Below are 22,679 nucleotides of genomic sequence, written 5' to 3'. Positions count from 1 at the left end.
ATATGAAATATTTTACCGATATTCATGTTTATCATCATCCTTTGATCTAGGATTGTGTAGGACTTGGTTGTTTAGAAGGCAGATTCTATTTTTTCTGAGCAACATGAAATATGATAGCAAGAGGAAGGACAATTTTAATCCTTATTTCTTTCTTAATTTTCCATGATGCTCTAAAATAGGCTTGGAGTTTTTCCAGAAAATAGCCACTTTAGGAGTGTCTGCTACAGTGAAAGCAGTAAAGGTTCTATCTTCTTCCAGTGCCTCAGCCTGCCCCAGGGAAAACAGAAGCAAATGAGCCATTCTCATTCAAGAAAACTGAGCACTGAGCACTCGTGCTTAGAGTTTATGTCTGTGAAGTGCTCAAATCATATTTTCTTAAATAAGATAATGCCAGCAGGCAATAATAATAGCAAAATCAACAGCACCGTTGGCTTAAATGCTAGTTCTGCATGGTCAGATTGTTTTTCCTCTGATAATATCCCCATTTCAAATACTTTTAGTAAGCACTAAAAAAAAGGACATATCTTAACCTTTTCCTCAAAGCTTATTTGCAGGGAGCTTTTATCATGCTTGATCAATTTTGTTGTTGAATGTATATTAAAAAGGCAATATAATGTAAATGGACAGGGCAGGTAATTTGAACTTTCTATTCAAGTTATCCTTATCTATAGCAAAATGAGGAGTCCACATTTCATTAGAGATGTTCTTCAGGGAAAAAGATTTTTTAAAAACAACTTAGGTCCAATTCTCCTCTCAGTTATGTCGATGTGTTCCAAAGAAGTCAATGCATGCATTGCATGACTAAAAGTGAGGAGAGAATTCTTCCGATTAGTTAAGGAATGAATGAGAATGAAGCTAGGAGCTCTGTTTAAATGCCTCCCACTTTTTCTGAACTATAAGCGAGTTCACTAGTATTAAGCGCTTGAGTAAGGATGGGCAGTTTTGTATATCACAGAACAGTAGATGGAAGCTATTGTTCCTTACTGCTGCAAGAAATAGTGAGCCATTGTACTGCAAATTACATTAATTAATTTGTGTGTTAAATTAACACCATCATATTGAAATCTAGTTAAATGAGAAAGTTTAAAGTAGTTTCAGATACTATGCTTGCTCTTGTGTCCCCCGTCAATTTTTTCTGATTTTTACAATCACATTTTCCTGTTCATAAAAATATTTTTCTCTCCTCTTTTGCTACATGTAAGCCCTGTAACAAGGGAAACTGAGTAGCTATGTAAGAGAAAGTGGAACTGACTATTCACAAGTGCTGTCGAATGAGCAAAGTAAATACACAAAAAATGGATACAATTTCCCCCTCTAGTTTCTTTCACTTAGTTATGTTAGGTGCTGTTTGTAACAGCAGCAAGACATTTTAACAGAAGTGTGATTTCTAAATTGATGGTGTCCCTTCAATGACGCTTTAACAAACAGTTCAATATTTTCCTCTCTCAGATTAGAATCTAATCATAACCTCAAATGCTGGAACTTGCAATAGTGAACTTCTTTCAGAGATCTTGATTTTGCTAGGTTTATCAAGCTCCCAAATGAAAGGCACCAGATTTTACACCTCTTAAAAGGTTTTATCTGATGATTAATAAGTCTCTGTGTAGCACTGCATAACTACCTAATTTTCTGCCTGATTTCCTACCTTCCACTTTAAGGATTTTCATGTTACTAATGAGAAAGTTTTAAAAGAAACAGTAAAATCTGTCAGATCAGCTCCATATTTCCATCCAATCATTGGTGACAAATATCACAGCAGCACAATTTACCCATCTTGGGGCATTATACTGCTGCCCAGCACCACAGTATCTGAGTGTCTGCCACATAAAATCGAGAGCAATGGTGAAGTCCCTACTGGATATCATGGAGTCTCTTGTTCTACAATTCAGTAGATGTAGTTATGTTTAATTATAGGATTTGGTAATGATAAAATACATCTGTGCGGACTGGTGGATGGAAATATCTTGGCTGTACAAGTCCAATGCACAGGAACATCAAGAGAATTCCAAATTGTTTTGATCAGTAATTTGAACAAAAAGGGGAAACATTTTAGACGAAGAATGGAATATACTGAACAGAATTATGGTCCTGATTTATCAGAGCACTTAAGCTTACGAGTAGTTCTATTTGATTTCCAGTGGAACTATTCATGTGTTTAAATTTAAGCATGTGCTGAAGTAACTAGCTGAACTGGAGCCTGTGTGCTGATTTATACCCTAGCAACCCACACTAACTTCAAAGGGAATATTGCCTGAGAAAGGACTGCGGGATTAGGCCCTAAAGGTGGGTAGTGTTTTGGTGGTGGTGGGTTTTTTTGCGGTGGGGAGAAGTAAGTCTGAAACACTTGACTTGGGAGCTGACTCATGCTTCCATTGAAGTCAATGAGAAAACCCCCCACTGATTTCAATAGGAACAAGATTGGGGCTCCGTTTGATTAGCAGGAGTGTTTTAAGCAAGACATGAGAAGTAATTCTTCTGCTCTACTCTGCACCGATTAGGCCTCAGCTGGAGTATTGTGTCCAGTTCTGGGTGCAACATTTCAGGAAAGATGTGGACAAACTGGAGAAGGTCCAGAGAAGAGCGACAAAAATGATTAAAGGTCTAGAAAATATGACCTGTGAGGGAAGATTGAAAAAACTGGGTTTGTTTAGTCTGGAAAAGAGAAGAGTGAGGGGGGACATAACAGTTTTCAAGTACATAAAAGAATATTACAAGGAGGAGGGGAAAAATTGTTTTTCTTAACCTCTGAGGACAGGACAAGAAGTAATGGGCTTAAATTTCAGCAAGGAAGGTTTAGGTTGGACATTAGGAAACATTACCTAACTGTCAAGGTGGTTAAGCACTGGAATAAATTGCCTAGAGAGGTTGTGGAATCTCCATCATTGGAGATTTTTAAGAACAGGTTAGACAAACACCTGTCAGGAATGGTCTAGATAATACTTAGAATCGTAGGACTGGAAGGGACCTCGAGAGATCATCTAGTCCAGTTTCCTGCACTCATGGACTAAGTATTATAAATCCTGCCATGAGTTCAGGGGACTGGACTAGATGACCTCTCAAGGTCCCTTCCAGTCCTATGATCCTATGATCAGTACCGGATTTACCATGGCACCGGGCCCACGGCCCACTCTTCTCCGCCCCACCCCATTCTCTCCTGCGGGGGCAGAAGCTTGGTGCTGCCTCCTGGGGCTCCTGATGCAGCAGGGCAGGCTCTGCCAGCAGCCAAGCTCCTCCCCGACCACTTCCCCCAGCATGCTGCGTTCCCGCCCCTTCCCCTCTCCCTGCTGCCAATCAGCTGTTTGCTGGCAGGAGGGAGGGGGAAGAGCGGAGCCTCAGCATGCTCGCTGCTCCAGAGAGAGGGAGGAGAAGAGGAGGGGCCAAGGCCTTGGGGAAGGGGCTGGAATCGGGGTACACCCCCTCAAGCCCCCCTGCCGTGAGCACCCCCACGATCCGAGCCCACACCTTCTGCCCACCCTGACCCCTGCACACACCCCTAGCCCCCTGCTCAGCCCCCTGCCCTGCCTCTTGCACCCCCCCACATACCGAGCCCCCCCCACACCCCATGCCCTGACTCCTGCATCCTCCTACATCCCCACCCCCATCCTGAGCACCAAACGAGAGCTCCTGCACCCCCCCCAAATTCCCACCTACACCCCTCGCACCAAACAGGAGCTGCCCCAGGTAAGCGCTCCACACCCCAACCTCCTGCCCCAACCCTGAGCCCCGTCCGTCACCCTAGCTCCTGGCCAGACCCCGTACCCCAACAGTTTTTTACAATATTTGGAAAGATCATTAAGTGGTCCATCGAGGCCCTCCGTGATTTTCAAGTGGTCTGTGGAAAAATAAGTTAGACTACAAGAACAATCAAGGTACCTCACTATTTTCATTTACTTGCTATTACTTATAAGAGGAGGATGAAGAAAAAAAGAATGAAAAATAGGGGTGGGGGGAGATAAGAGAGAATTTTTTTTCCTGTCTGGGTCCCAAGGAGGGGCCCCAAAAATGAAGCTGAGCACAGGGCCAGGGGCCCCCACTAACACTAAATCCACCACTGGCTGTCACGGCACCTGGGCTGGGGATACTGTGTCAGCTGATCCCCACAGTCTCCAACCTACCTGGGCAGTACAGCAGACATGGCCGTGCCCACTAGCTCCTCTCCACTCCCTAGCCCACCCACCCACCCCTTGCTTCCCCCCCTCCCTCCCGCCCTTAAGGCTTAGCCCTCTCACTTTTAAAAATGATTGCTTGCCCCTCCTCCCCCCTCAGGCTTTTCTGGCACCCCTGTTCCCAGGTATCCAGTTTTAGCCTGGAAACTCCAGTAGAAAATGGGACCTGGGTGTCCGGTTAGCAGTGCTGACTGGAAACAAAAAGTCCAGTTATAGGAGTAACCACATTAGCCTCTGCTCCTCCCACTCCCAACACCCACCCCACAGGGCTGGAAGAGAACCTGTCCTGCTGCTGCGGGAGGAGGGGCAGCTCAGTGCAGACAGACGAAGAGAATGGGCTAGAACCAGGTATGCACCCGCTCTATGTGGGCAGGGGTGGGGGTCCTGTTTACTCCCTCCCCAGCCCTGCTGCACTTGCAGTTTACCCATGGACCCTCCCTTGCTCCAGGGACCAACCCTAGCTCCTGCCTCACTGTGCTTTTGCCCCGATCCCCTTTTACAATCATTCCCCAGGGGGCCCCACAAATATGTTTAGTGCTGGGCCCACAAAAAGTTAATCCGGCCCTGCCTATGATTCTATGATTATCTAAGGAAAACCTCCAAAGTCACCACTGTTCTTTCAGAATTAGCAAGTCTTTGGGCCTTCCCCTGAGCTAGTGTGCAACAGAACTACAGAGGCTGTATCCTTAGTTACAATAGGAGAAGTCAAACAGGGGGAAATATAGAATATACAAAAAAGTCAAATGGGAAAATGGATCAAATGCATTTTACATTGGAAAGCGTCAGGAGGAAAGGCATAATCTACACATGTCATTATTGTTCAGAAACACAGAACCTCTGTACTGGCTAAGGTGTGTCAGTTTCATGACAGGACTCGGTCAACATATCAGTAGGTAACAGCGATGAGCCTGAGTTTACTTACATAAATTAGGCCTGAGAAGTATCTCTCCCTTAGATTGTGCAGCACTGAAGCTTCATTGAGGCAAGTCAGCTCTGCCATGTCCTCCACTTTGGAGAATTTTGGAGGGTTCATCTTCTGGATGTCATCCTTGCTGATTGCAATTTTCTTTCCATTTTCTGCCAGCTCAACAATAACCTCATCTCCTTTCTCTTCCTTGATACTTGCTGCTTCAAATCCTTGCTTTTCTGAGGGGACCCATACCAATCTTTTAGCTGTCCAGTCTGCTTGGGCAAGTGGGCTGTTAAGGAAGTTTTTGTCTATAAAGAGGAACTTCTCATCATCACTTAGCTGAGTTTTCTGGGCCATTTTGACTCAAGAGTCACCTGTTGAGAAAGTAAAACCTTGTTTTAAAAGAAGGCAAATGTGAATTCTGAGTTCCAAACAAAACATGGTTAAATAGTGATCACACAGAAATTACATAGTACTATTGTTAGTGTCATGGACATCACCTAGTAGTTCTGAATCTGTCCATAAAAGATGTTTGGGCAGATTTTCATTAATTTATATACGGCTGCCACCATCACTCAATTACCTTAATCCTGTCAGGGCAGAGTGGAGTTCACTAATATCCCTCTAAAACTGTTAATCAGATGGTATTTACAAAACACTATTGACTCTTGCAGGAAATTGTTACTAATTAAAGTCTTATTGGGCATCTGTAAAATCTGACAAGAGCCTAGAAATGTTACAGAAATCTACTACAATTTATAAACTCATATAGACATAGGAAAGCTTGCAACAACATACATGGTTGTATTCTGGATCAGTTTGACTGAAAGATACATTGTAGATAGGAACCACTCATGTCATTGTAGTGCAACAGTGTTTCCCCTTGTGTACCTTTGTGCTTCTAGCACTAAGCATTCTCAATAGAAGGTCACTGCCTCTGGAGTTCACTCCTGCCAATCATTTGGTCCAATAAAAGATATTACCTCACCCACCTTTTTCTAATATCTTGGGACCATCATGGCTACAATACTGCATACAATCTTCTATCTTAGCATTAGCATGGCCATTTTTAGGGTCTCATCCAAAGTTCATTGAAACCAGTGGGAATCATTCCATTGACTTCAATAGTCTTTGGCTCAGGCCTTTACAGAGCAGTCTAAAATTAATCTTCCAGTCCAGGCAGTTCAGGAACTTCAGGTTCCTGAGCATTTAATCTATTTGCTAGGTCTGGCCACTTCTGTTCCTTAAGACTGTATAACTTAGCCCTGGTCTACACTAGGACTTTAGGTTGAATTTAGCAGCATTAAATCGATGTAAACCTGCACCCGTCCACATGATGAAGCCCTTTTTTTCGACTTAAAGGGCTTTTAAAATCGATTTCCTTACTCCACCCCTGACAAGTGGATTAGCGCTTAAATTGGCCTTGCCGGGTCGAATTTGGGGTACTGTGGACACAATTCGATGGTATTGGCCTCCGGGAGCTATCCCAGAGTGCTCCATTGTGACCGCTCTGGACAGCACTCTCAACTCAGATGCACTGGCCAGGTAGACAGGAAAAGAACCGCGAACTTTTGAATCTCATTTCCTGTTTGGCCAGCATGGCAAGCTGCAGGTGACCATGCAGAGCTCATCAGCAGAGGTGACCATGATGGAGTCCCAGAATCGCAAAAGAGCTCCAGCATGGACTGAACGGGAGGTACGGGATCTGATCGCTGTTTGGGGAGAGGAATCCGTGCTATCAGAACTCCATTCCAGTTTTCGAAATGCCAAAACCTTTGTCAAAATCTCCCAGGGCATGAAGGACAGAGGCCATAACAGGGACCCGAAGTAGTGCCGCGTGAAACTTAAGGAGCTGAAGCAAGCCTCCCAGAAAACCAGAGAGGCAAACGGCCGCTGCGGGTCAGAGCCCCAAACATGCCACTTCTATGATGAGCTGCATGCCATTTTAGGGGGTTCAGCCACCACTACCGCAGCTGTGTTGTTTGACTCCTTTAATGGAGATGGAGGCAACACGGAAGCAGGTTTTGGGGATGAAGAAGAAGAAGATGATGATGATGAGGTTGTAGATAGCTCACAGCAAGCAAGCAGAGAAACTGGTTTTCCTGACAGCCAGGAACTGTTTCTCACCCTGGACCTGGAGCCAGTACCCCCCGAACCCACCCAAGGCTGCCTCCTGGACCCAGCAGGTGGAGAAGGGACCTCCGGTGAGTGTACCTTTTAAAATACTATACATGGTTTAAAAGCAAGCATGTGAAAGGATTAATTTGCCCTGGCATTCGCGGCTCTCCTGGATGTACTCCCAAAGCCTTTGCAAAAGGTTTCTGGGGAGGGCAGCTTTATTGCGTCCTCCATGGTAGGACACTTTACCACTCCAGGCCAGTAACACGTACTCGGGAATCATTGTACAACAAAGCATTGCAGTGTATGTTTGCTGGCGTTCAAACAACATCCATTCTTTATCTCTCTGTGTTATCCTCAGGAGAGTGAGATATCATTCATGGTCACCTGGTTGAAATAGGGTGCTTTTCTTCAGGGGACACTCAGAGGTGCCCGTTCCTGCTGGGCTGTTTGCCTGTGGCTGAACAGAAATGTTCCCCGCTGTTAGCCACGGGGAGGGGGGAAGGTTGAGGGGGTAGCCACGCGATGGGGGGAGGCAAAATGCGACCTTGTAACGAAAGCACATGTGCTATGTATGTAATGTTAACAGCAAGGTTTACCCTGAAAGAGTGTAGCCACTGTTTTATAAAATGTGTCTTTTTAAATACCGCTGTCCCTTTTTTTTTCTCCACCAGCTGCATGTGTTTCAATGATCACAGGATCTTCTCCTTCCCAGAGGCTAGTGAAGATTAGAAAGAAAAAAAAAAACGCACTCGTGATGAAATGTTCACTGAGCTCATGCTGTCCTCCCACACTGACAGAGCACAGACGAATGCGTGGAGAAAATAATGTCAGAGTGCAGGAGAGCACAAAATGACCGGGAGGAGAGGTGGCGGGCTGAAGAGAGTAAGTGGCGGGCTGAAGAGAGTAAGTGACGGGCTGAAGACAGGGCTGAAGCTCAAATGTGGCGGCAGCGTGATGAGAGGAGGCAGGATTCAATGCCTGAGGCTGCTAGAGGATCAAACCAGTATGCTCCAATGTATAGTTGAACTGCAGCAAAGGCAGCTGGAGCACAGACTGCCACTACACCCCATGTGTAACCAACCGCCCTCCTCCCCAAGTTCCATAGCCTCCTTACCCAGACGCCCAAGAACGCGGGGGGGGGGGCCCTCCGGCCAACCAGCCACTCCACCACAGAGGATTGCCCAAAAAAAAGAAGGCTGGCATTCAATAAATTTTAAAGTTGTAAACTTTTAAAGTGCTGTGTGGCATTTTCCTTCCCTCCTCCACCACCCCTCCTGGACTACCTTGGTAGTTATCCCCCTATTTGTGTGATGAATTAATAAAGAATGCATGAATGTGAAGCAACAGTGACTTTATTGCCTCTGCAAGCGGTGATCGAAGGGAGGAGGGGAGGGTGATTAGCTTACAGGGAAGTAAAGTGAATCAAGGGGCGGGGGGTTTCATCAAGGAGAAACAAACATAACTTTCACACCGTAGCCTGTCCAGTCATGAAACTGGTTTTCAAAGCTTCTCTGATGCGTACCGCGCCCTCCAGTGCTCTTCTAACCGCCCTGGTATCTGGCTGCGCGTAACCAGCAGCCAGGCGATTTGCCTCAACCTCCCACCCCGCCATAAACGTCTCCCCCTTACTCTCACAGATATTGTGGAGCACACAACAAGCAGTAATAACAGTGGGAATATTGGTTTTGCTGAGGTCTAAGCGAGTCAGTAAACTGCACCAGCGTGCCTTTAAATGTCCAAATGCACATTCTACCACCATTCTGCACGTGCTCAGCCTGTAGTTGAACAGCTCCTGACTACTGTCCAGGCTGCCTGTGTACGGCTTCATGAGCCATGGCATTAAGGGGTAGGCTGGGTCCCCAAGGATACATACAGGCATTTCAACATCCCCAACAATTATTTTCTGGTCTGGGAAGAAAGTCCCTTCCTGCAGCGTTTGAAACAGACCAGAGTTCCTGAAGATGCGAGCGTCATGTACCTTTCCCGGCCATCCCACGTTGATGTTGGTGAAACGTCCCTTGTGATCCACCAGAGCTTGCAGCACTATTGAAAAGTATCCCTTGCGGTTTATGTACTCGCTGTCTTGGTGCTCTTGTGCCAAGATAGGGATATGGGTTCTGTCTGTGGGCCCACCATAGTTAGGGAATCCCATTGCAGCAAAGCCATCCACTTTGACCTGCACATTTCCCAGGGTCACTACCCTTGATATCAGCAGATCTTTGATTGCTTTGGCTACTTGCATCACAGCAGCTCCAACAGTAGATTTGCCCACTCCAAATTGATTCCCAACTGACCGGTAGCTGTCTGGCGCTGCAAGCTTCCACAGGGCTATCGCCACTCGCTTCTCAACTGTGAGGGCTGCTCTCATCTTGGTATTCATGCGCTTCAGGGCAGGGGAAAGCAAGTTACAAAGTTCCATGAAAGTGCACTTACGCATGCGAAAGTTTCACAGCCACTGGGAACTGTCCCAGACCTGCAACACTATGCGGTCCCAACAGTCTGTGCTTGTTTCCCGAGCTCAGAATCGGCGTTCCACAGCATGAACCTGCCCCATTAGCACCATGATGCATGCATTGGCATGATGCAGGGCCCATGCTTTGAGAGAAATTTGTGTCCCTATCCTGATCACTCATGTGACCACACTGACGTCGCCTCCTCGCCCAGTATTACTCTGCCAGGTTCTGGTGCTGCATATACTGCTGGATAATGCATGTGGTGTTTAATGTGCTCCTAATTGCCAAAGTGAACTGAGCGGCCTCCATGCTTGCCTTGGTATGGCATCCGCACAGAAAAAAGGTGCGGAACGATTGTCTGCCGTTGCTCTGACAGAGGGAGGGGCGACTGACAACATGGCTAACAGGGAATTAAAATCAACAAAGGGGGTGGCTTTCCATCAATGAGTATTTCAGGCAGGACTTCACGGAGGGTTCCAATAAGAAATGGTGCACCTAAGTAATTGTTCTTATTGGAAGAAGCAGGTTGGTCTGGCCTCTGATTGATACATGGCTAGATTTACCTCGCTGCACCTTCTCTGTGAGTGACTGCAGTGTGACCTAGAGGAATGAGTCCCCTAGACGGGGGAAGGGGGGAAGCAAATGAGTACAAAACAAATCTGGTCTATTTCTTGTTTTGATCCACTCCATCTATCTTTTACATCTTTGGCTGGCAGCAGACGGTGCAGAAGGACTGCAAGCCATCCACATCTCGTGGCTGCTCGGCAGAAGATGGTGCAGTAGGACTGCTAGCAATCCGTATCGCCTGGCTGCTCACCATAAGATGGTTCAATAGGACTGACTGCAGGACTAAAGAGAATGACCTGGTCAAGTCACTTCTTATGTAGTCCCTGCACCCATGTCTGCCCAGGCGTTCCTGGCCGACGTGGCCAGGAGCACCTCAGACATGACGATGACGGCTATCAGTCCTACTGCACCGTCTGCTGCCACAAGGCAAGGGGTTGCTGCTGCTGTGTAGCAATGCAGTACCACGTCTGCCAGCACCCAGGAGACATATGGTGACGGTTATCTGAGCGGGCTCCGTGCTTGCCATGGTATGGCGTCTGCACAGGTAACTCAAGAAAAAAAGCGCAAAAAGATTGTCTGCTACTGCTTTCACGGAGGGAGGGAGGGAACGGGGGCCTGACGATATGTACCCAGAACCACCCGTGACAATGTTTTAGCCCCATCAGGCATTGGGATCTCAACCCAGAATTCCAATGGGCAGCGGAGACTGCGGGAACTGTGGGATAGCTATCCACAGTGCAACACTCCGGAAGTCGACGCTAGCCTCGGTACTGTGGAAGCACTCCGCCGAGTTAATGCACTTAATGCACTTAGAGCATTTTCTGTGGGGACACACACATTCAAATATATAAAAACGATTTCTAAAAAACCGACTTCTATAAATTCGACCTAATTTCGTAGTGTAGATATACCCTCAGTGTTGTGTGTGCTGGGTGGGAGTAGAGAGAGGGGAATGATTGTGGGGAGAGTGAGAAGCAGAGGGGCCAGGCATGCAGTATGAGGCCATGTCTACACTACAAACTTTGGTCGACGCAAGTTACATCTGCATAAAGCCACCACAGTTGTTATATCACTTGTGTGTGTCAGATCTGGTTTCTTATGTTGACGCTGGGCACACTCACCAGGAGTGCTTGTGTCAGTGCACAGTGAGGTGCACAGTGGGAAAATATCCTGGTGTGCCACCCACCATCGTCCAGTGCATGGTCTTTTGGGAAGTTTTGGTTATGCAATGCAGGGGTGACTGGGAGCAAAGGGACAACTTTCCAGCATGCAGCTGTTTCCATCCCATGTCATCTATACCCCATAATTGTTGCATCTTTTTAAAAAAAATCCCACAAACCCTTGCAGTCCACCATCTCTAACAGAAGCTGGGAGCCTGCTCAGCTCTTCACTATTGACATACGCACTGTAAGCACAGGATGCATGATCGTCTGGTATTTACAGAGCCAGGAGAAGAATCAAAGTACATCAATAGAAAGGGCTACTTTGCTATGGTTATGCAAGTATTTGTGGATCACCAGAAATAATTCACTAACATCAGTGTTGGCTGGTCAAGGAAGTTTCATCATGCTCACATCTTTAAGAACACAGGACTATTCACAAGGCTACAAGCAGGGACTTTCTTTCCCAACTAGCAGATTACCATTGGTGATGTTGAAAAACCAATAATGATCCTGGGGGATCCAGCCTACCCCTTGTTCCCCTGGCTCATGTAGCCATATTCCAGTCCCCTCAACAGTACCAAGGAAAGTTTCAAGGAAAGCAAGTGCAGAATGACTGTTGAATGCACTTTTTCTAGATAGAAGGGATGCTGGTGTTTACTCACAAGATTGGATCTGAATGAAAAACCATCCCAATGGGTATAGCTGCCTGCTGTGTCCTGCATAACATCTGCAAAGCCAAGGGGGGAAAGTTGCTGTTGGGGTGGAGTGGCTGTCTGCTGAGTGTGAACAGTTAGACACAAGGGCTAGTAGAAGAGCTCAACACGGAGCTATACAGCTCAGGGAGGATTTGAGAGAGCACTTTAACAGAGAGTCACAGTAAGGCATTGTGGTACACTGTGCCCTGCTGTTTTGGGGCCAGTTAGGAACTGTGTGGTGCTTGGTGTATATCTTTGAATCTACCACTGTCAATGCACCTGTTAATTTTGCAGTGCTTGCTGTATATTTTTGATTATTACACTGTTCGTCACTTATCCTCTGAGTTGTGTCACACTTTACAGTAACAAGTGGGTGCTTTCAGAACTGCTAGGCACCCTGCAGCACATGTTGTGAACTAATAAAGATGAACTATTTTCCAAATAATAGAATTTTATTCAGTAACAAAACCAGTGCAAAGAAAAATCTGTGCAACTGAAAAGCAAATATATTAAAAAAATAATAAATTAATGGAACAGAACTGTACAAGGGGAAAGACATTCATGTCCATTTTACCTACATATACAGCAACTGTGGCTTTCACAGGTCAGGGTATGTGAAGCTGTGGTTGTCTTAATGTCACCCAGGGTGGAGTGGTGGGGTAGGGATGGGGAAGCTAATGGCAGGTGGAATGTTTGGGGGTGAGTAGGGAGGTGCTGTACTGGAGTTCTCCATGAACTGCAAAGGGAGGTGAGCCTGGGATTGTTGAACCTGTAGGTCCACAAGAGTCTGCAGCACAGAGAAGCCCCATTATCTCCTGGTGTACTTCCCTCTCCTTTTCCTGGTAGGGCTCCTGGGTCTTTCTCCTGTCCACTCTTTCCTTCTCCAGGCTGTCTGCAACGTTCCCCCTCCAGACCCTTTGCTTATGGGCTGATGCAGCACTGATTTGCAGGATCTCATTGAACGTGTCATCCAGAGTCGTTATCTTTCTCCTCCTTATCTGCCTCAGGTGTTTCGCGGATGTGGAGGGGTAACCCCTCATGTCCGCATTGGCAGCAGCTACAGATAAAAGACGCAGAGGTACCATTGTCGATATAGTCACAACGGAACGCAAAAGTTAAGATTCAGATCTCCCTTCCCTTCCTCCCCTAAAGTTTTAAGCAAAGACCTGCTTATTGACACTTCTGCTTTGGAATGCATGTGCATGGCTCCATTCACAGCACCAGGCATATTGATTCTGGCCACCCAGGGGTGAGGGAAATGAGGAGGGATTTGCTCAGTTGCCTGAAACTATGAGTATAGGGCAATGGCACTGAATACTAGCACCATTTCCACAGGCAGTGGTGATTTTAGCTGACATCTCTCTCCTGAGGGTGACAAAGGCACAGACAGCACAGGGGCTGCTGGTGTTCTGAAGCTGCCCAGGCCCAGATGCGGCTAGCTTGTGTACTGTAAGGGTGCCAGCTGACGTTATCGCTGACTGCAGTGGGAAAGTCTGCGGAGAAGAAATACGGCTGCCATCCCTTCAGGAGAGCACTGCAGAGCACCTCCATGAAAGTTCCACTGAGCTCTCTGAGAAGAATTCCAGGGACACCGCTGTGCACATAAACAAATCCCTTCCATTGCCTAATTCTACAGGGGAATGAAAAGCAGGTGACAACACCATCTCTCTTTGTTGTAACATTACCTCTTCCAGCAGGAGTAAATTAATGAAAGTCAGTAACTGTGTCCTGTTAAGTTGTGGGTGCCATCTGTACATCATTGTAATGGGAAATACAATTACACTATTACCTGAGATACATTTCCATGCACTGGGCTCGCCCATGCTCAACTGCTGGGACTGACTGGACTATGGTGGAGTCTAACAGGTCCTGGCTTGCAGCACACCTGGACTCCGTGGTCGCATTTCCCCCATCCTCTGCCTCTTCCTCCTCCACCTACTCCTCATCCTCGCTGTTCCCACCAACGGCCTGTGACTCGGGCTCCTTGGAGGTATACATGGTGGTCTACGGGGTGGTGGTGGTGCAATCTCTGCCAAATATGGCATACAGTTCTTTGTCAGTGGCAGGTCTGTGGCCTGGCACCAGATTGACTGTTTGCCTCTCCCCCGCCTTCTGGTATACCTGATCCAGTTCCTTCACTTTCACATGGCACTGCTGCTGGTCCCTGTCATACCTCTTCTCCTGCATCCGCTGTTCAATCCACTCATAGATGTTCATGTTTCTACTGCTGGTCTGTAGTTGTGCTTGCACAGCCTCTTCTCCCCACAAGCCAAGGAGATCCAATATCTCCTGTCTACCCCAAACTGGAGCACGTGAGGAGCATGTAGCCGGTATGGTCAGCTGGGCAGTTGCACACAACAAAGGAGAGCAGCTGGGTGTCTTGCCAAGCTGGGCAATCAGGAAAAGGCATTTCAAAAATTTCCATGACTTCTGGTCTCTGGGACCCCTGAGCAGTGGAGTTCACAATTGTGATCGGATCTTTTACTGTCAGGCATTGTGAGACAGCTGCTGTAGGACTGCTAGGGCCTATATAAGTAACACACTTGCGCTGCATTGATCTCAGTACTTTGACCCTGGCTCAATGTCACTTGGGGAGGCGGTTTTACTGTGTTGCTGTAAGAGGACACTTATGTTGGTGGGAAACAAATTTAAGTGTAGACATATGCAAATTAAGTCAACACAAGGTGGCTTATATTGACCTAACTTTGTAGTGTAGACCAGGTCTGAATTCCCTCTTTGTTGAAAATATTGATCGATATTAATTATTCTAAACCATGTAAAAACAGACCTAGATAATGGTGATGGGCACTAAACAAGAAATAATGAGAATATGGGGAGTCAGAGGAGGAAAATATATAAGCTAGGGACAATGCTTATTTAGTCCACTTGTCACTTTGAATTGTGAGCTCTCTGTGGATAATGAGGTCACAAAGTAATGCTTAGCTGGACCTTTTCATAAACTGAACTAGGATGAAGGTATGAGTCAAGTACATGCCCAAGGTCCATGCTGGGTCTGTACTACCAATATTGCTACCCATGCTGCCTGAATTCAAGCTGGTTTAGATAGCCTAGCCATTCACAGCTTTTGCTGTGTAGACATACTGTCAGAAGGGCACCAAGACATTTAGAGGAAGGGGTGTGGTAGTTATTGGGCATGCTCAGTAGCTGTCTCTGAAACAATGCAGAAGGTTTCCATTCAGGGCAAGCAGTCTCACAGGTACCACATATTCACCATCTGAGAGCTGAGCCAATCAGAGCTCAGTGGGGAAAAGATTGGGGGATGCGGTGACACTCCTGGGGACTCAGTAGCTGAACAATGCAGGACTTTGATGCGTCTCCTGTGTTCCAGAGCCTGTGCCATTTTGAATCCAAATTCCTTATCTTGCTGGAAGCCAAGGAGACGCCAACTAATGACTCCAGGACAAGAATTGCGACTGGCCATGAGGTTGCTCAGACTACTTTGCTGAAGAGATTAAAGAGTTTGGACCTGCCATTCTCCTCTGGCTCTGAGGAGCCTATGTGATACATATGCACTTCTGATGGCACACTGCAGAGACAGAGAAGTCATCTCTGTGAAAAGATTGGAGGGGAGTGTACATGTGTAGGTGCTAAGGTATTCCTTGCACTGAAACTTACATAACAGCAACCAATTGGTGAAATCTGTATGAGAAAACCCAGTAGAGATACAACAAAATAGCTCTCTAGGAAAAGTTTTCATAAGTATTCCTATTGCTGGTAGCAAATGTCTTTCTATATTAAATGTTATAGTATGAAATTGTATTGCACTTTCTGTGCAGTTTTATTACTTGTTAAAGTCCTGAAAAGACTGAGCTCTTCCCTGTGCTTCTGCAGAGAAGTTGACTGAGGTGCAGGAAGAAGAGGAGTGTATTACCACCACACATAATACTGCTCCTCCTAATCAGTTATATTTGCTCAGTCAAGCAAGAAAATTGGTGAAGCGTTATAGGACTGATTTGGCTGAGAGACGCTTTTTAGGGGCAAGATTATTGTCATTTTGGATTACTGTGTCCGAAATCATCTAGGGAAACTGAAAGCTTTGATGACACTAAAATGACATGATCATAGGTTTATCACTTTTATTTCTTTTTTGGAGGTTTTACACAAAAGATCGACAGAAAAAATAATGTGTGATTAGTGTATATAATTCAGATTTTCAATGCACCACTTTAAAATGAGTAGCAAAAGCCTGCCACATCCCTGTTTCTTGTTAATTCAGAGCTAACAGAGATGAAAGACAAATAAGATATCTTGTTATCTAAATATTTTCTGGGTGCATACTAAAATGCCAATGTAATAATTAAATAATTAGCAAAAGAACAAATTCCTAGACTGCATTCCAAAAAAGGATGGAAACAAACGATTGCCAAACACTACTTCAAACCATCTTAATTCTGTTGCAGTCAGGGAAGAGCCAGATTAAGAAAAAGGTCAAGAGAAAAAAAGAAAGTTAAGAGTTTAGCAGCAGACTCAGACTAACTCTGATATCCATGACTGATGAAGCCAGCTTAATTTACTCTTCCCATACTATTTAGATAGTGACAAATCATCTGTCCAAGGATAGATATGCACACAAAAAGTGGACAGAAAAAATGTAACAAGCCTGAAACTAGTCTTGGAACAGTAGGCCTCATCTAATGTGGTACTCAAAGAGGGCTGGTATAAGCTGGGATGCTGTACCAGCATCCTGTACCCAACTCTAATGGCACTCATGATAAAGCAGCTGCAGTACAGCTCCTTTCCTCAGCTGAAAGTTGTAGCTGCTTTGCTTACTCCCAGCCAGCAGCTTCTTCCAGCACTCTGGTTGATGACCAGATGTCAGCAAGTGGCTGAGCTGGGGATGGCAAGCACAGATAGTTGTAAGCCGTCTCCCCTAGCCCACCACACTCACTCCAGAGCGGGGTGAAAAGGTGGCTGTTTGGTTTGCTTTCCTGCTCCAACAGGTCAGAAAAGAGGTCCCCAGTCAGGTTCCTTGCGGCTGCACCAAGGAAGACAAGGAGGAGTTAAAAGGAGGAAAAGTCAGGGAGGAAAAATGGGAGAAAGGGAAGAAAACAGCCCAGAGACAAAAGGCAGGTCTTTCCCTGGTGAGAATGAATTGAATATTCACAGTATCCAAACAAAAAGTTTGGAGCGAGTTCAAAGACCAGAGTGCTATGGACCACTACAGTCAACCAGTGAGACTACACACAGCTAACCAAAACAGTCCTCACCTGGAAGGAGATGAGAGTCACCGTGAACATAATTGCACAACAATTTTCTGTTTGGCAAAGTGGACACACACTTTAGTATCCAAGTGTCACATGGATCTCTGGGAGTAACATGAATATTACAGTTTAAAGAAAGACTGGGATTTTTAGAGGAGCTGAAGGGGGTTGGATGAACAAGTCTAATTGAAATTGAGTGGAAATTGGTCACCTAACTTCTTTAGACTCCTTTGGAAATCTCAAACTCCACTAAATGACTTTCCTCTAAATGTCTTGTTTTCCTGACACTAGCATTGTCAGAAGAATGAAAGATGGAAAATTCACCCACTGCATCTTGGCACCAGCTGAACCCACAGAGGGGCATAACAGTTTTAGTCTATTTATTCACATAGATTAAGAAAAAGTTCACATCTCCCTTCCTTACTGTGCCTAAAAACAAGTGTTGACAGAAGTCACAAGCATTTTACATGCAGCACAGAATGATACACAGAGAAAGAGGTCTATCCCATTGAACTATGTTCTCCTGTCTCTTCCGATACTTTTCATATGTGAGCTGATTGTTGCTATTGATTCTGGAAGAGTTTTGGCATGCAGTTAATGACTGCTTTGATTTGTTACACAAGAGAGCCAAATTCCACTCTGCGTGAGGCTCCCGCTGAAAAGTACCCAGAAGCTTCAGACAGTGCAGAATACATTGACTTCAATGGGAGGTGCATGTATGTATCCAAGAGTAGGATTTGGTCTACAGTCAGGAGCTCTTGTGTAAGGCAGCTCATGTTAAACTTTCTCGCTGCACCCTTTATGTGTCAAACTTATAGGAAAGTAGATTACGGATAAACAGGACTCAAATTAACCTACATTTTTCCCTCCTCAAAAGACATTTATTAATCCACCGCCGCACTCCCCCAGGTTCTCCAGGTGGTTTCTTTTCTTCCTCCCATTCATGAGCCCTTGATCTCCCACCCGTGTAAGGCAACCCAGCCCACCCAAGCAGGCAGCCAGTAGTCAGCCATCAGCTGTGTGCTGCCATTTGATTCTCCTATGAGACCCACTGCTCGTTTCAAGCACCCTATGACCCCAAGGCTTGGCCCCATAGATCTTGCCTTAATCCATGGCTGCAATTGGGTGCTAAAACAAATCAAACTTTTATATTGTGTGATACAGCATGGCCAGAGGGCAGCAGGAGAGTGTTAGGAGGGAGCCTTACTCCCTGTAGAAGGAAGAAAGTTTGCTATACATTAATTAAAGCACTTGAAGCCAATTAAAGCACCTGAAGCCAGTCACCTGATAAAAACTCCCTGCTTCAATCAGACAAGGGAAGGAGCCGAAGCAGAGTGGATTGGTGTTGGAGTAGAGAGCAGTTTGGAGGGAAACAGAGGAGAGTTTGGAGAAGTGCTGCGGTGGGCTAAGAAGAGCAAGACCCTAGGTAAAGGGATACCTGGTTTGTGCAGAGGGAGGGCAGCAAGCCCCACAAGCTGAAGGGCAGGAGAGGGAAGTAGCCCAGGGGAAGAAACCGCTAGTTCAAGTGGTTTACCGCTATCTGTAGGGCCCTTGGGCTGGGACCCGGAATAGAGGGTGGGCCTGGGTCCCTCCCTCTCCACTCCCCTCCTCTAGGACACTAGTGGGGCAGTTAATACCCCAGTTCAGGGGTGAGAAAGGGTGCCCTGAACCCGCCCCATGAAGAGAAAGAATGAGACCCATCAAAGTAGTGCTGGCAATTTGCCACAATTTGAACATTGGTCTTGCCACAATACTATATGTACAATTATACATAGTGATGTGCTGTAGGGCTCTTGTTAGAAATCCCCACATCAAATTGCCCAGGTTGTGATAGAATCTCCCCCATTCTGGCTGCTGCTCAATCAGTCCTGCTAGAGATGACATCTCTGTAGTTCACAAAACGTTTCTGAAGTGTGAATTTTTTGCCTTTGGAATGCACCAATCAGCAGTATAAAGGAGTGCAGAATATATATTTGTACACAAACACATGTGAAAATGTACCCCTACGTTCTCAGGAGAGGATTTTCTTCCCAGCCCCAGATCATTTCTCCATGGTCTTCATTGCCCTTCCGCACTTTATTTCAAATGATGGAATTTGACTGCTGTGCTTTACAATAAATATACACAGTGTACATTGTTCTTGGAGAAAAGTATAAACATTTTCAGGAAGTGCAATTAATTAAAACTTTGTTGATCAAGTGGCGTTGCTGCCCTGGTCCTGGCTAAGAGAGACTCTTTTTTGTTTAAATGGGAAAGCAATTACTCCTCACCCCTCTTTTCTACAGCACATGCCTCCCAGTATAAAAGGCTTATCACAGGCTTAGGGGAAATATTTGTTAGATTAGTGGCTGCCCATCACCACTTGCACAATATGACTTCCACAAACAACTTCTGTCCTCATAAGGAGTATTGGAACAGAGAACACAGCAAGTAACCAGCTGTTTGGCCCAAATTTCATAATTTCTTGTGCTACGTTAACTCCTTAGAAAGATCTTTCCTATCTCTCCCTCTCTTTTTTTTTTTTTCCTGAGCGGGGAGCTGGGGAGTGGGGAAGTATTTTCACCCCCCAGGCCCTAAACAGAGCTGAACATAAAGAATATTCTTAACAGGAATTCCATGGCTCTGAAGCTGCACTTAACAGCCCATGCCTGGCATCAATTAAAGCATGGGCAGGGGCATAATAGTTTGTTTTCTGACAGGATGAGGTTTAGCAGCTATTATCGCACTCAGAATGCAGGTGACACTGATGTCAGTAAAATCAAACATGAGGTGCCACGCTGCTTTGTTGTCAACCTCCCAACACGTGAAATTCACTAGCCTCAATATATCCAATTTTTTGAAGCAATCAGCAGTAGTGTAGTAGGAGTGGGGGACTGGGAACCAAGAACTCCTGAATTCTAATATTGGCTCTCAGACTTCTCCTATGAGACACAATCTCTGAATGTCCATTTCCCACATGAACAAAGAGGATATTAATATGTATGTTAATTAGTTAAGTGTTAATTTATTAATAGCTTTAACTTCAACTTCTCTTGAGCTGGTTTTAAGCGCTAGTATTTTAACTGTTTCATATCGCTCTTTCTTCTAAACTCTCCATTTAATGAAATTGTCAGTACTGAAAAACTTAGCTTCTATTTTTCTTTTAATTACTTTGATTGCTTGGCAGACTTTCCAGTCTCTTATAATTCAAGTTATTACATAACACTGATTGGGCAACTGACAGCTAGCTAAAGATTTCAAAGAAATCAGAATGATTGCTTTATCTCAGGTTATTACATACATTATCAACTGTAGAAAAAAAGTTAATCGACCAGTTTCCTGCCAAATTTAACTCCACTGTCTGCAGAAGTGAATTTGCCTCATATTACTCTGGAATATGGATGTTTGTTCACTAGAATATAAGCAGCATGTTCTGAGCCATCTTTTAATTAGAGCAGTAAATGACAAGGTCTAGAGAAGCTGTCCCTAATTTCTTATAATATGAACAGGTTTAAAAGAAAAGCCAGCACATACACAACTAACAAATCATAGTAATTTGTAAAGAGCTCTGGATCCACTGCATACATCCATGCATGATGCTACCATATATGGTCATGTTCTTCTCAATACTAACTGTTCCACAAAAATGTAATGATAACAAATTCAAAACAAATACCTTTTAGGGAATAACATGTCCATTGCAAATGTGATTAAAAAAAAATCATTGTTTACAGCCAGAGCAGTAAGTAACATGCACTAAATTAAAACTACCACTCCATCCAGCTTTTAGCTTTTCAGTAGTTAATATTCCAGTCGTTCATTCTTTTGGTTTCAGTGGTTGAGGTTTAAAAGTGATGTTGACTATTAGTAATTCAGAATATTGACACTTTACAAAGTACATTCTTAGGAGCTGATAGCTAATGGAAACTTTTGAATAAGATACAATGTGATTTATTTAAAAAAATGAACATTTTTTGCAATAAAAATATGGGTTACAAAATATCTAACAGTGAAATAACAAATCAGGTTTACTGACTTTTCTATCCCAGGTTGGAAGGTCATATTTTAATTAATTAAAAAAATGATAATATAAAGTCAGTGAGATTTTTTTTCTTCTGGGATACCAATGATGCTTTCTATACTGCCATCTACTGACTTTTTTCTTTATTCACATCACTTTTATTACAAATTTGAGTTTATTGCTTAGTTTCTTCCTCTCAAGGAAAAAAAAAATCTTCAGACCTACGCAGATAAACTTTACTAACAGTGAAGAAATCTGATTTAGCAGTCACTTTTCTTTATTCTTAACATGCAAATCTATGTTGTTATTTATGTAATAATAAAGGTGATGCTTTTCTTTCGTATTTTAAAAGGTATTTTTTGCTACGCAATTAAGCATAAAATTTGCAAAGCTAATTATATTTTAATCAGAAATACATTTACCAGTATATTGTAATCAACTAAATATTAAAACTACGTTATTTTATATATTAGTATTGAAAACATATAAAGAAAACCTACTGCTGAACTCCTACTGTATCTTTTACTAAAGCATCTTTACTGGATACATATTTAAAGTTAATTAGTGCTTGTGCCTGTCATTGTCTGGAAAAGGTGCCATAGAATTGTCAAGTATTATTATATTACACACATCTACTGTGTATTTCTCTACATCTCTATGTAAACAGATGCAGCTATGGCAGTGATATAAAACAAATTCTGAATTTCTCACACCACTTGGCAATTTTGAGTTTACCATGATCTTTCAGTGAATTTTAAACTGAATGTTCTGTTTGCAACATGCAGATCAGGTGTAAGCCAATCAAGCATGTTTTGTAGGTCTGTCACAATACAGTTTAAGTAAAGCAGCAAGTGTTTGTAACCTGAAAGTAATTCACAAATAAATTGCTTTTGCAAAGGTACACAATAGCTTAGATTGCTAAAAGTAACTATGTTAGAAACATCTGTTCACTACCAGCTCCCTCCCCCGGCAGGAAAGTCCTCAGTCACTGTAGTACTTACAAATATCCAAGTAGGGAAGCAGAGTGTGAATTGGAGAGTCTGGAACCTGTACAGCTAACAACTGGAACAGTCCAAATCCTCTCTGGCTTTGCAGCCTCCCTATATAGAGGAGGAGAATCTGGTCAATGGGGAGGGGCCCTAGAAACCACCTCCTGCTGGAAAATCCTCAGTACCTAGGCTAAAAACGAGAGATCGTCAGTCAAGAACCTCGTTCCTGGAGGGGCCCAGTTCAGGGCTGAAGACTCTTCCCCCCAAACTTTCCCTTAGTATTAACAAACACAAAAATCCAAACAGAATTATGTCCTGGGTGTCGCCCCTTATTTCCTGACATCCAATTGCACCTTGTGCAATAGCTCTAGGAGGTGCCTGAAATTAACAGGG

The 22,679-nt window shown here is 44.5% G+C and overlaps 1 protein-coding gene across 3 annotated transcripts in view; it reads right to left on the bottom strand.

Moving 5' to 3' along the window:
* Positions 1-22,679, bottom strand: part of MYH11 (myosin heavy chain 11) — a 100,775-nt gene extending 78,096 nt beyond the window's left edge. For 2 of the 3 annotated variants that reach the window (XM_073362340.2, XM_073362341.2), the window contains exons 1-2: positions 22,299-22,676; positions 5,089-5,450 (exon numbers count right to left, since the gene is read on the bottom strand). In XM_073362340.2, the coding sequence (XP_073218441.1) occupies positions 5,089-5,433 (345 nt within the window). In that variant the 5' untranslated portion in view covers positions 5,434-5,450; positions 22,299-22,676. Of the gene's footprint in view, positions 1-5,088; positions 5,451-22,298 lie in introns of all 3 variants that reach the window. The other variant, XM_073362342.2, reaches the window with a different exon arrangement.

Source organism: Lepidochelys kempii, chromosome 10 (genome assembly GCF_965140285.1).
Source record: "Lepidochelys kempii isolate rLepKem1 chromosome 10, rLepKem1.hap1, whole genome shotgun sequence".
Classification (NCBI taxonomy): domain Eukaryota; kingdom Metazoa; phylum Chordata; order Testudines; family Cheloniidae; genus Lepidochelys; species Lepidochelys kempii.
The sequence above is the reverse complement of the archived record's forward strand: the minus strand, read 5'-3'. Positions and strand labels throughout refer to the sequence as shown.